At 39.3% G+C, this 15,170-nt stretch overlaps 1 protein-coding gene across 5 annotated transcripts in view; it reads right to left on the bottom strand.

Moving 5' to 3' along the window:
• Window positions 1–1,352: 1,352 nt before the first annotated feature.
• The window catches only part of PIGN (phosphatidylinositol glycan anchor biosynthesis class N), a 153,747-nt gene continuing 139,929 nt past the window's right edge, over window positions 1,353–15,170 (bottom strand). For all 5 annotated transcript variants that reach the window (XM_015439673.4, XM_005586528.5, XM_015439677.4 and 2 more), the window contains one exon: window positions 1,353–4,809. In XM_015439673.4, the coding sequence (XP_015295159.3) occupies window positions 4,686–4,809 (124 nt within the window). In that variant the 3' untranslated portion in view covers window positions 1,353–4,685. The remainder of the gene's footprint in view (window positions 4,810–15,170) is intronic.

The raw sequence follows: 15,170 nt of genomic DNA, 5'->3' as shown, positions 1-15,170 counted from the left end.
GCAGGAAAAATTGCAGGAAATTGTAAAGTTTTCCCACATTAAGGGTTAAAGTAAAAATGGTATTTCAGTTCTCAGGAAAAAAAAAATCAATCAAGCATACAACACCCTATTTTCAAAACTATGACAAATTGAGCTTTCAGTGCAAAATTATATGGAGATATTTCTTTTTGAGGCAGAGTCTCACTTTGTCACCCAGGCAGTGGCACAATTTCAGCTCATGCCACCTCCCAGGTTCAAGTAATTATCGTGCCTCAGGCTCCTGAGTAGCAAAGATTACAGGAGATCTGCCACCCCGCTGGGGTGTGTGTGTGTGTGTATGTGTGTATTTAGTAGAGATGGGGTTTTGCCATCTTGGCCAGACTCTGTGTGTGTGTGTGTGTGTGTGTGTGTGTGTGTGTGTGTGTGTTAGTAGAGATGGGGTTTTGCCATCTTGGCCAGACTCTCTGTGTATGTGTGTGTGTATGTGTGTGTGTATGTGTGTTTAGTAGAGATGGGGTTTTGCCATCTTGGCCAGACTGTGTGTGTGTGTGTGTGTGTGTGTGTGTATTTTTAGTAGAGATGGGGTTTTGCCATCTTGGCCAGACTGGTCTCGAACTCCTGACCTCAAGTGATCCACCCACCTCGGCCTCCCAAAATGCTGGAATTACAGGGGTGAGCCACCAAGCCCAGCTTTGGCAACATTTCTTACGCTTGCCAATCAGAGGAAAACTCTGAGATAGGGTCTGCTGTTAAGCAAGTGGAAACTTTTGGCATAATGCCATCTTCCTCCCTTCACAATGTACATCACAAGTTAAATTCCCTTAGAACTAACGTAAATACACCTATTTAAGGTAGTTTGACTAGATGTTTCTCAAATATATTTAATTAAGAAACTCTTTTCGCTGGGTGAGGTGCTCACGCCTATAATCCCAGCACTTTGGGAGGCCAAGGCGGGTGAACTGCTTGAGGTCAGGAGCTCAAGACGAGCCTGACCAACACGGTGAAACCTTGTCACTATTAAAAATATGAAAATTAGCCAGACGTGGTGGCGGGCACCTGTAATCCCAGCTACTCAGGAGGCTGAGGCAGGAGAATCGCTTGAACCAAGGAGGCGGAGGTTGCAGGGAGCCAACATTGCACCATTGCATTCCAGCCTTGGTGATAGAGCCAGAGTCTGTCTCAAAAAAAAGAAAAGAAAAAAGAAACTATTTTTATTATGACATTTATTTGTATTACAAGGAACCAATGTTCTAAGGGACAAACTCTGAGAAATGCTGAGTGGCAAATAAATGCTGCAATTCTGAAGGTAGAAAGTTGAGCAATAACTGTAATCCATTTTAAGTGTACCCAAGGAAATGAGTAAGAGACACATCTCAAAGTTTCTTTTTGTTTCTTTATAGAATGAATATTAAGTACTTTTCATGAGTTTACCCAAGAGTAATAATAATTCTAGATTTTAGCCCTGTGAGGCCAATTAAAGATAATTTTGATTATTAATGTTTCCTTTTCTTTTTTTAAAATAACAAAGCATTATAAAGAAATCCCAGTCTTAAAAAAAAAAAAAAAATTGCTGCTGCCTGGAAAACATAGTGAAACCCTGTCTCCATCACACAAATATTTAAAAATTAGCTAGGTGTGGAGGCGTGTGCCTGTGGGCTCAGCTACTCAGGAGGCTGAGGTGGCAGGATCACTTGAGCCCAGGAGGCAGAGGTTGCAGTGAACCGAGATGGTGCCACTGCATTCTAGCCTGAGCAAGAATGAGACCCTGTCTCAAAACAAAAACGAAAAAACAAAACAAAACACCATGCTGATACAGAAATGGGAAAATGCTACAAAGATACTGCCATAGTACTGAAAGCACACAGCATAACAATCATTAATGCTTTGAAGCATTTTAAAAACAGTAAGGGGAATGTCAACATAAAAAAGAACAACTATGAAAAGGAGAGAAATGGTCAAGTTATCTCTGGTCTCTTAAAAGAAGGAGTTCTCAGAACTGGTCTGAAGGGAGTCTTCTCCAAATGACAGAGTTGATTTCGCTCCATTCTCTTCAGCCCCCTGACATGCTGGCATCCAGTGTGAATATGGGAGCTCACCAGGTTCTCTCAAGGACAGGGGGGCCCTGCAACAGCTACGCCTGTCCTAGAGACCATGCCCATGCAATCGCCTTCACTCCCTCCAGGCCAGCTTCATCAGAAATCATGTTTTTAACGGTACAGTTATATGTCAAAAAGGAGAAAAGGAGCCCCTAGTCCACCAAAACAAGTGTATAAAGGTGGCAGGAGGGGAGGAGGGTTGACACTGATGTTCTTAATATCTGAGTTGGCTGAAATTTGTAATAAGTTTTTCATAAGAAACCATATTATAACAGATGAAGAGGTTTTCTAATTCAGCTCTATCATTAACAAATAATTTTAAAGACAATACTATGAACATATATAACCATTTATAACATTACTTTCTTAAAAAACAAAAAAGCATTTTGTATTCTAAATACTGTACACTAAGTATAATAATTAACATATTGGGAAATGACAGACAAGCTGCCATGGTTTCCTAAAGCCTTAGGATTCCCTCTAAGATTTATTCATGGGCCCTCTAAGATTATAACATGGCCTTTTTTGGTTCAATATATTCACAACTTGTTCTGCCCATTTGAATTCTTATAACAATTCCTAATTTAAACATTGTTAATCAGCAAATGTCCTAAGTTTTGATTCAGAAATCTATGGCATAGGTAGAACGAAAAAATTAATACCTTAAACAGAAATACTTTTTCCCTAACTCTTGTTTCTTTTTTCTCTGTTTTTCGATATAAAAATATACATTTCAAAACATTTAAAGATATCTGAGAAACTGCAACAGAAAAGGCCTGTTCCCATGTGAGTCTGAAGGGGCCAGTTACGGTGCGGCAGGGTGAGCCTGTGGCTGCAGGCGCACAACACAAACTCTGTGATACTGTCAGAAGGAAGTTAACCTATTCTATAGACTCACTCTGACCTGAAAGGACAAAATTAAGAAAAAGACATGCCTCGAAGAGCAAAATAAAGAAAGACAAAAAATCCTGAGCACCTTTTACAATGTTGTAATAAAATACTTATTAATTTCTCTGTATAAAAATTTGGGAAAAGATAAAAGGCAAAACTACACATAGAAAGAGGTCAATGATAAGTGTTTATACAGTTTTCTCTGATGTGTGGAAAAAAACTGATAAAAAAATCCTTTGAGGTAATACGAAAGTTCATGGTTCTCATTCCATCAACATCACTGTTTGCTACCATAGCTTCTTAGCTGTCCAGCTAGATTTTATGCTATGAGCTGATGCATGAGATTTCATAAAACATTAATACCTCTTTTTTATACTGTAATTCTTTCACTGGTATACCATAAAGTAGTATTACAAATAAATTATAACTATATTTCATCATAAATCGAAATTAGGAAAGTACACTTCGCCAAACTGATTTCTGACTCTTTTAAATTGTATTTATTCACTCCCCGCCAATTTGAAAAATCTAGTAAATTACAGAGGGCTTCCTAGTCATTAACGTGAATTAGTAATGCTATAACTTAATTCAAAAGCAATTACTTCTTAAAAATAGTGCACATACCAGGAAAGCTTAGCATCAGCCAAAAGCTACTGGCATACCACAGGCAAAAGGCCAACTCCACAGGGATACGTAAAGGTCATTTTATGGACAATCCATATAAAAACTGCTCTCAAGATATTTTGCCCATTAGAATTTGTTTACAAACGGAAATCTAATTTGATGATTTTAGGCCTTTGGGCTAGAATCTCACAACCAGAAAGAATAACACCTCTAATATGAATTCTTATGATATTGTCAGAAAGTTAAACCATTGAATTTTAAACTCCTGTTAAAATAATAGATGACAGTAAAAATAAATTCAAAGGGAAAGAAATAATACATGAAAAAGCTATGGGGTAACAAATGTTGAGCCTACAATTAAAAACTATTTATTTTAAATGTTTTCCTATGTATAAGACAGAAATACCAAACACTTTCTACTTTTGTATTGTCAGAAATTCCATGAAAATCCAGAAATGAAAAAAAAAAACAAAAAGTGAAGGATAGACATGCATCTAGCTGGTTGACTGTGAAAACCTGAGAAATAGCACTAAAAAGGATAAGATAGTATTATTGCATACTAAAGAAATATGACAAATACTTGCAAACACTTTTTCTATTGAAGCTTTTGAAATAATACACCCTGATTGTCCAACAAAACCAGTGCTGAAAGCTGATATTGACGGTGACACCTGGTGATTTCCTTCCAGCTCAGCCACGGCAATGATTCTGGATGCCATCAGCACTGCCCCCACAGGGGGCATGTGCTCTCCTCTGGGTATGCGGGAAGCTGTGCGGTTGGGGACCAGATTACTGCAGGTGTTCTCAACATCACTGGGAAGAGCTGCCAGCCAAAGGAGAAAAATGAAAATGGAGAATGCTTTCCTATGCTTTTCCACAGATATAATCACTATTTCATGCCTGCAAAATCTAGGAAAAAAAGAAAAGAAGCTCCTTTGTTCCAGATAACCTGTCAATTCGGAATTCCAAATACCATTTTCCCTACAGGAGTAGAATATACTATATATCCATATCCATCTTCTTATTGAGTCCTTGATGAGATTTTAGTTTAAAAGGAGAATCAGGATCCGGATGCTGAATGGTGCTTCAGCAACTTCACATGAAGTGACTTTTGGGTTTGCCACATAGTCTGAGTTTCTTTGTTGTAAGCAGCTGGGCCAGGCCATTGAGGAACACCAAAAAGATGGTCATGGACATGACAATCACGTAGTGGCTGATGCTGCAAAAGGAGAAAAAGATGTTATAAGCAGAGAGAACACAGGTGAGGAAAAGCATGAGATTCCTCTGAATGGTTTTAAATGGACGGATGAAAATCTCCTCTTTCAGGAGCTGGAGTAGGTGTTCCTTCCCCTATTTCTCCTGCTAAGTACAGCTGTCCATTGGTTTCTGGTTCCAGGACCTTCAAGTACAGCTGTCCGTGGACTGGTTCCAGGACCTTCCATGAATACACAGATCTTCGAATGCTCAAATCCCTGACATAAAATGGTGTTGTATTTGCAAATAAGCTATGCACATCCTCCTTTATACTTTAGACCAGGGGTCCCCAACCAGGCAGTGGACTGGTACCAGTCTGTGGCCTGTGAGGAACTGGCTGCAAAGCAGGAGGTGAGTGCTGGACCAGTGAGCATTACTGCCTGAGCTCTGCCTCCTGTCAGATCAGCGGCAGCATTAGATTCTCAGAGGAGCACGAACCCTATTGTGAACTGTGCTTGCAAGGGATCTAGGTTGTGCACTCCTTATGAGAATCTAATGAGTGCCTGATAATCTGAGGTGGAACAGTTTCATCCCGAAATCATCCCTCACCCCCGCATACACAGCGGCGTGTGGAAAAACTGTCTTCCATGAAACCATTCCCTGGTGCCAAAAAGGTTGGGGACTGCTTCTTTAGATCATCTCTAGATTACCTACAAAACCTAACACAATGTAAATGCCATGTATGTAGTTGTTACACTGTATTGCTTAGAGAATAATGGCAAGAATAGAAAGTCTGTACATGTTCACTACAGATGCAATTTAAAAAATATTTTCAGTCCATAGCTGGCTGAAGCCATGATGTGGAAGCCAAGGATACAGAGGGATGACTACACAACTAAAATGTCGGACACTATAAACAAACATTGGACAACTCCAGGCGGTGGAAAGAGGGCAGACTGGTCAGTGATCTTGGGTCCCAAAGAATTCCCTGAATTTTCTTTTGCAGGAAGCACCAGCAACCTAGAAATGCCAGTGGGCATAGACCCCCCAAAAATCCCCAAAAAACAATAATACCACCACCACAAGAGCCTATTCTTTCTAGCTAAGGGACAGACAAGGAAAGGAGCAGTCCTGAAAGACAAAATGTTTAGATAGTAACTGATCTACTTCAGCCAAACACCACAGAAGAAACGTGGCTCCACCCCTACCTATTCCAGCACAGGCTGAGTGGGGAGCCCAGACTTCCATCCTCACCAGGCTATAATGGGGCACTCTAATTCCCCACCTGTGCCCTCCCCTCCACTGTCATGGTGTCAAGGAAGGCTGAGGAGGGAAACTGGTACTTTCATCCATACCTGGTGGATGTCAGTGGACATCACGTGGGAAGCCTAGACTTCCACCTCCATGAAGCAGTAATGAGGTCCCTCCCCCTCTTCAATGGGGTCATGTCAGGCCTAGTGGAGAGCCAGGAATTCCATCTCCACTCAGAGGCAGAAAGGCCATTCTTCTCCTGACCATGTTATTAGTGGAGGTCGCATGGGAGGCAAAGAGGACCTCTATCCTTCCCAGCCATGAAGGCAGTAGTGGAGGCCTCGCAGGGAGCTGTAATGCTGGTCCCTGGCAGGCAGCAGTAAGCAGCTCCCTCTCGGGTGCCAATGGAGGCTGCATGGGGACCTGGATTTCTAACCTCATCAGGCACAAATGAGGCAGTGTTTCCTCTTCCCCTGCCATAGTAGTGTCAGAAGCCAGTTAAAACATAAGGTTTAAATAAGACTGAGAATCTCATAAGCAAATATTCAAAATGTCTAGGTTACAAGAGAAAATCATTCACCACATCAAGAACCAGGAAGACCTCAAGTAGAATGAAAAAAGACAATAAATAGATATCAAAACTTAAATAACAGAGCTATTAGAATTATCTGGCAAACATTTTAAAGTGGTCATTATAAAAATACTTTAATGAGCAATTACATACATACTAGAAACAAACAAACAAACAAAAAACAGAAAATCTGAGCTAAGAAACAGAAATTCTCAGCAAAGAAACAGAAGATGTAAACAAGAAGCAAATAAAAAAGTCTAGAACTAAAAATGCAATAACCAAAATAAAAACTTCTGTGGAAGTGCTCAACAGCAGAACTGAGGGGACACAGGAAAGGATCCGTGAACCTGAGGATAAAACAACAGAATTTACCCAGCCTGAAAAACAAAAATAGACTTAAAAAAAATAAAATAAAACAGAGTCTCAGGGACCTGTGGACTGTGACAAAAGATCTAACATTTGTGTCACTGGAGTTCTAGAAGGAAAAGAAAAAGAGGCTAAAAGAGTACTCACAGGAATAGTGGCTGAAAAGCTTCTAAATGTGGCAAAAGACATAAATCTTACAGAAGCTAAGCAAACCTCAAATAAGGTAAACTCAAAGCAATCTACACAAAGACACATCAAATTACTAAAAACCAAAAAAAAAGAAAAGAATTGGAAAGCAGTGAGAAATGACACCTTGCCTATAGGGGAAAAACAATTTGAATAGCAGATTTCTCATCAGAAAATATGGAAATGACCAGAAAATGGTGCAACATTTTTCAAGTGTTGAAAGAAAAATAACTGTCAACCCAGAATCCAGTAAAACTATCCCACGGAAATAAAGGAGAAATCAGAATTCATAGATGAAAAAAAAAAAAGCCTAAATGAATTTATTGCCTGAAGACCTAATCTAAAAGAATGTCTGAAGGAAGTTTTCTAAACAGAAATAAAACAATAAAAGAAGTAATCTGCTAAAATCATGAAGGAAGAAGAACTCAGTAAGTAAAAATCTGGGTAAAGAGTTTTCCGTGTCCTCTAAAGTTTTTAAAATTATATTTGATAGCTGATACAAAAATTCTAATACTGTCTGATGTGGTTTCAAATGTGTGTAGAGGAAATATTTAAGACAATTATATTGTAAGCAGGGGAAGGCAACGGGATGTAGAAGGAGGTAGGGTTTCTATACATTACTTAAACTGGTAAAATGACATCGCCAGTAGACTGGGATTAGCTACATATATATAATACCTAGAGCAACCATTTAAAAAGCCATGTAGGCTGGGCATGGTGGCTCACGCCTGTAATCCCAGCACTTTGGGAGGCCGAGGCGGGTGGATCACAAGGTCAGGAGATCAAGACCATCCTGGCTAACATGGTGAAACTCTGTCTCTACTAAAAATACAAAAACAAAATTAGCCAGGCATGGGGGCAGGTGCCTGTAGTCCCAGCTACTCAGGAGTCTGAGGCAGGAGAATGGCATGAACCCGGGAGGCTGATACTGCAGTGAGCTGAGATCACGACAGTGCACTCCAGCCGGGGCGACAGAGCGAGACTCCGTCTCCAAAAAACAAAAAAAAAAGCCATACAAAGAGATACACTAATAACACCACAGAAAAGTAAAAAATAATTCTATAAAATGTTCAAGTAATATACTGGATAGCAGGAAACACAAAACACTGAGAACAAACAGAAAATAAAAAAATAAAATGACAGACTTAAGCCCTAACATATCAATAACTACATTAAATGTGAATAGTCTAAATACACCAACTAAAAAACAGAGATTGGTAGAAGAGAATAAAAAACATGACCAATGACCAAACCACATGCTGTCTAAAAGATACTTCAAGTATGGAGGAAACATCATGCAAACATTTATTCTAAAAAAGCAGGAGTGGCTATATTAATATCAGATAAAATAGACTTCAGAGGAAACAGACTTCAGAGCAAAGATACCCTTTCTCAAAAACTGATAGAAAAACAACACTGAAAATCAGCAAGGATACAGAAGAACTCAACACTATCAAACAACAGGATTTAACTCACAGTGATAAAACACTCCACCCAACAAGAGCACAGTACATGCTCTTTTCAAGTGCCCATACACACCAAGATAGACCATATTCTGGGCCATAAAACAAACCTCAGCAAGTTTAAAAGAACTGAAATCACACAGAGTGTGATTTCTCTGACCACAATGGAATCCAACTAGAAATCAACAATAGATAACAGATATATTACCAAACACTCAGAAACTAAAAAACACAACTGTATAATAATCCATGGGTCAAAGATGAAGTTTCAAGAGAAATAAAAAAACAGATTGAATGTAATGAAAATAAAAAACCAACACATCACAGTTGATGGGACACAGCTAAAGCAAGCACAGACAGGGAAACAGACCCATGCAAATCTGCACCCCATGCCCCCAAAAAAGTGTAAACCATACACCTGGTGTCACCACAGCCTATCAGTGTGAGTCTCACACCATCTACAAAAAGTAACTAAAATGGATCATGGACTTAAAAGTAAAATGTAAAAATATCAACATTTTAGAAAAAAAAATCTTTGGGATCTGGTGCTAGCCAAAGAGCTCTTAGTCTTAATACAAAAAGCACAATCTAAAAAAGTAAATCTGATAAATTGGGCTTCAAAACAAACAAACAAAAAACCTTATGCTCTGTGAAAGGCCCTGTTAAGAGGGTAAAAAGACAAGCCACAGACTGGGATAAAATACTTGCAAGCCATACATTCGACAAAATACTTCTTCTTTTCTTTTCTTTTTTTAGGCAGGGTCTTGCTCTGTCACCTAGGCTGGAGTGGAGTGGTATGATCACAGCTCACTGCAGCTGTGACCTCCCTGGGTTCAGGTGATCCTCCCACCTCAGCCTCCTGAGTAGCAGAGACCACAGGCATGCACCACCACAGCCAGCTAATTTTTGTATTTTCTGTAGAGATGGGGTCTTGCCATGTTACCCGGGCTGGTCTTGAACTCTTGGGCTTAAACATTCTGCCACTTTGGCCTCTCAAAGTGTTAGGATTACAGGCATGAGCCACTGCATTCAGCCACAAAGGACTATTTCCTAGAATAGGATATAGAATAAATTCTCAAAACTCAACAGTAAAAAGACTCCACAAACAATTCAATTAGAAAATGATCAAAAGACATGAACAGACGTTTCATCAAAGAGGATATACAGATAGTAAATAAACAGACGAAAAAATGTTCAACATCATTAACCATTATACAAGTTGAAGCCAAAATGAGATATCACTACACACCCACTTGAACAGCTAAAATAAAAAGTAGTGACAACACCAAATGCTGGCAGGGATGCAGAGAAACTGGATTGACAGTCTCTGGTACAACCACTCTGGTGGCAGTTTCTTTTAAAACTCAGCATGCAACTACCACAAGACTCCGCAAATATGATTCTGAGCATGCACGCCAGGGGGAGAAAAATGTTCACAAGAATGTTTATAGGATCTTTGTTCATAATAGCCAAAACTTTGAAATAACCTTGATGTCTTTCAACAGGTGAATGATTAAACAAACTGTGGCACATCCATACCATGGATTTACTCAGCAATAAAAAGTAATGAACGACTGAAATATGCAACAACGAATCACCAGAGAATTACTCTGAGAGTGGAAAAAAAAAAAAGCTAACTCCAAAAAGTTACATACTATATGATTTACTTTATATCACATTTATGAAGTAACAACTACAGAAATGGAAAACATTAAACGTTCCAAGGGTTAAGGAGGGTTTCTGGGTGGGAGCAAAGTGCCTGGGCTATAAAGGGCAACATGAAGGATCTTTGTGCTGGTAGAAATGTTCTGTCTTTTGACAGTTTCGATGTCAACATCCTGGTTATACTATATGTTATACTCTAGTTCTCACAAAGGTACCTCTGGGGGGAAGTCAGGTAGAGGGTATAGGAGATCTCTCTGTATTCTTTCTTACAACCTCATGTGAATCTATAATAATGTTAAAATGAAATGTTGAATTAAAAACTTTTTTTAGTTTACAGACTGTACAAAAATAAGAGGTGGGCTGCATTTGGCTAATGGGCATAGGTTGCTAGCCTCTACACTGGCCTGTAAGTCTGTGGAAGCAGGGACTATAATTTTTTTCTCTTTTCCCATTGCACCTCTAACGTCTCATGCAAGGTCTTATAGGCATTTAATCAATATTTGTTAAATGAATTATTAAAGATAATTTGTAATTAGAAGAAATGATAAAATCTTCTTTTGTTTTATGTTACCCCAGCAAATTTAATCTGAACTTATTTAGGTTGGTGCAAAAGTAATTGCAGTTTTTGCCATTTTTTTAAAAAAAGGCAAAAACCGCAATTACTTTTGCACCAACCTAATAAAATCAGACTCCCCCAAAATAGAATAAGCATAATCAATACCAAAAGCTAAAAAGCAAAATCAAAATGCCAAAAGAAACAAAAAGTTTCTACAAAAATAAAGTAAAACTAGCCCTACAAAATATTAACATATAAAGTTAAATGTAACATGGGCATTAGAATCAACAGGAGAACAGATCATCCTGTCACCCAAAATCAAGGAATCATCACCAGTAACTCACAACTGTCCTCGCTGGACTCACTTTAAACTTATAAGCACAAATGAGATTTGGTTCTCACCAGTGTCTCAATCCTGATTGCACACTTGTGAATTATTCTTCTCTGAGTCAAACCAAATTGTGTCCTTCTCTCCTCAAAGTTCTGTCACCTTCCTCCCATCTCAGCAGATGACTCTGCTTTTTTTTAATTGAGAAAACACTGATAAAGTGATCACAAGAGAAGTGCCTCTTCTCACCCCGAACTTTCTAACCCACTCATATCTGTGCCCATATTGCCTCCTGTACCTTTCTTGTCTAAAACAAACCCCTCCACTTCTACTTTGGATCCCATCCCAACTCTCCCACTAAAGCTGGGGTCTCCAGTCCCCAGGCCTTGGACCGGTACTAGTTCATGGCCTGTTAGGAACTGGGCCGCACAGCAGGAGGTGAGCGGCAGGGAAGTGAGCGAAGCTTCATCTGTATTTGCAGCTGCTCTGCATCGCTGGCATTACTGCCTGAGCTCCACTTCCTGTCAAATGAGTGGCAGCACCAGATTCTCACAGGAGCATGAACTCTATTGTGAATTGCGCGTGCAAGGGATCTAGGTTGTGTCCCCATTATGAAAATAGAATGAATGCCTGATGACCTGAGGTAGAACAGTTTCATCCTGAAATCACCCCCGCCGGCCCCTGCGCCTCTCGCCCCATCTGTGGAAAAACTGTCTTCCACGAAACCGGTCGCTGGTGTCAAAATGACTGGGGACCACTGTACTAAAGGACTATATTTTTCCACCTATCCCTTTCCTCTTAGATATCACCCATTTTTCCTTCTCTAGATGAGCATATCCTTGACCATACTAATGTGTAATTTCTCTCATTCTAACTCTCCCAAGATCCCATAGCTCCCTCCAGCACTATCCTAATTTAAATTTTATATATGCAAAACCCAGATCTTAATCTTCCACACCTTCTTTCACCAAACTCACTCCTCTTAGAGCTTTCTCCAGATCTCTGCAATGGCTTTCCTAGTCACTCAGTTACTCAAGATTAAAAAACAAAACTAGGAGTCACTCTTGATTCTTTTTTTCTCCCAGTATATTAATCTACCTCTCTGAAATCCTATCAACCTCTCTGAAAATATTTTCTAAGTCCAACCACTTGTTGCCATTTTGAATTGCTACCCTAGCCTAAACTGCCATCATCTCTAGCTTACAATACCACGAAAGCCTCTTCCTCAATCTTCCTGCTCCTCTCTCGATCCCTCCAATAGGTTCTTTACACTGTGGCCAGTGTTATGTCAAAAATGTGAAGCAAAAAAAATAACTTCCTGCTCAATAAACTAATGCTTCAACTTACACTTGGAATAAACTCCCAGTTCTTTACAATGACTTTCAAAGGTCATAAGTGACAGCAAATATCTACTCTCTGAATTCTCTCCCCACCATGTTTTCCCTCACACCATTCTAGCTACACTAACTATACAGAGCACCCTTGACACAAGTAACTCCATCTCAGAAAAAAGACTCCATCTTACTTTTCATAGGACACTTTGCCAACAGGGACAAGATATTTTGATTAATAAATTAACATATAAAGACTGCATCCAACGAGATAAGGACATAAACAGGCACACTCTTGCACTATCAGTCCTCACTGGAGGACTCTGCAGCCACAAAAAGAGCAGGACTTCACAGCTCAAAATGGCTGTCTTTACTGATACTGTCTTGCTGTCACTCCTGATAAGCACCCAGCATCTGCCACTGAAGTCTGTGCACACATCAAAGACTCTTTCTTGTAAAACAGATGGGCCCTGGCACAGACTGGGAGGTTCTTTTTGTCTTCCTCACTTTCCCCGGACTATTTCCTTAACCCTTTCTCCTATCTCTCTCCTCTTGATGTTAAATGTTACTTTGTTTGTTGTGGAATGTTTAATCTGCAACATTTAGATATTAATTAGGTATAATATTACATATAGTTTACAATACTGACTGACTTGTGGAGTGGCTTGTGGCGGTGTAGCTGTGACTACCAAGTGACCGGGAAGTTCTAAGGAGCACTGCCTCCTAGAAAACTCCATGCAGTTCGTGGCCTTTGCTATTGAAATAGCATCGACAAAAGTCCGACACTGTGGAAAGACACAAACACGAATGAACCTGGTTATCTCTGACCTTGCACTGCTCATAAGACTTTCATATTTTCAAAAGTATTTACTCACATGGGGAAACGGTTATTACAGAAAACCATCTTTTAAAAAAACTGTATATGTCTGCACATAAATTAAAGCTAAAAGGACATACATCAATATGTGGAATAGTGGTTCTCCCTGAATACTACAAACTGAAACACTGAATTATGAATGACTTATTTTTTCTTTATGTTTTCAGTATTTTCTTTAATATATTTGTAATATATTGCTATTTACGTGATGTTTACAAATTATGCTAGGTTTAGCCACAGAACTCTAAGGCTGACTTCATAATTACCACAGAAATCTTCAACTCTATTCTGTTCCTGAGGCCTCAGAGGACACTCCAAAATTGGTACCAGTTCCTGAGATTAAAATCCTCAATCCAGGCCAGGTGTAGTGGCTCGTCATGCTTGTAATACCAGCACTTTGGGAGGCCAAGGCAGAAGGATCTCGTGAGCTTAGGAATTTGAGACCAGCCTGGGCAACAGAGTGAGACCCTGTCTCTAAAAAATAAAAATTAAAAAAATTACCCGGGTGTGGTGGCAGACACCTGTGGTCCTCACTACTCAGGAGACTGAGTTGGGAAGATCACTTCAGGCTACAAGGTGGAAGCTGCAGTGGTGATCAGCTCACTGTACTGCAGCCTGGGTAAAAGAGCAAGACCCTGTCTCAAAAAAACAAAAACAAAAACAAAAACACTGGATATAATCATCCCAACTTCTTCAGGGACTGAAGTCTGTAGTCAGAGATGAGATGAGTGAAGGAGTACAAACTCTTCAGCATAGAGCCTGGAGGTCAAATCCAGAAAAGCTCAATCTGACCTTGGTTCCATGGGGGAAACCAGGCAAGGAGGTGGGGAGCTAGATAGATTAAAAGCAACAAGGACCATAAAAGATTAATCTTTTATAAGCATTATAGAAAGGATTATAGAATGTGGTATATCCAAACAATGGAGCATTATTCAGCAATGAATAAAGTACTTTTACATGCTACAATATAGATGAATGGCAAAAAAATAAAAATAAAAAGTTACACTAACTGGAAGAAGTTAGGTGAAAAAAATTACATTTTGTATTTTTCTGTTTATATGAAATGTCCACAATAGGCAAATCTATAGAGACAGAAAGCAGATTTGTGGTTGCCTGGGCTTGGAATGGTAATGGGAACAGATTGTGAACAGGTAGCGGGTATTTTCTGTGTGATGGAAATGTTTAAAACATAGATTGTGGCGATGGTTGCCCAACTCCATTCATTTGCTAAAAATCATCAAAATGACTTAAAACATTTATTAAATCATTAAAAAACTAAAATAGATAAATTTTATGGTATGAATTATCTCAAGCTGTTAAGAATAAAAGCAAAGAAAGAAAATATTACATGCTAGCAGATTTTTGTTGTTGAATTTTGCCATCACTTTTAGGTTAAAATATTAAATCTGACTTGATGTCTAACAAAAATGGCTTGTAAAACCAGGTGACCCATCCTCAAATTTAATCTAAAGTCTGTCTATAAAAGGCATTCCACAGATCACTCATCTCCTTACAGTGGCCTGAAATTACTCTCAGCTCATGTAAGCTAACATAATTGGCAGGAAACCGTTGTGAAGCTCATCATCTTCATGCAATTGAGCCATAAGGCATCCAACTTGTGATATCTTGCATCAATCAAGTCTTGGTGTCATCTCAACATAGCAGAGTTAAAGGAACATCAAATTTCAACTCGAAATGAGTTCAGCTGTTCCCACTCCCCTCCCATGACTATTGTGCCATCATTTAAATCAGCACTTCTCAAGATGTACATGTGTGATGGTCGAGGGGAAGA

The sequence above is a fragment of the Macaca fascicularis genome, chromosome 18 (assembly GCF_037993035.2).
Source record: "Macaca fascicularis isolate 582-1 chromosome 18, T2T-MFA8v1.1".
Lineage (NCBI taxonomy): Eukaryota > Metazoa > Chordata > Mammalia > Primates > Cercopithecidae > Macaca > Macaca fascicularis.
The sequence above is the reverse complement of the archived record's forward strand: the minus strand, read 5'-3'. Positions and strand labels throughout refer to the sequence as shown.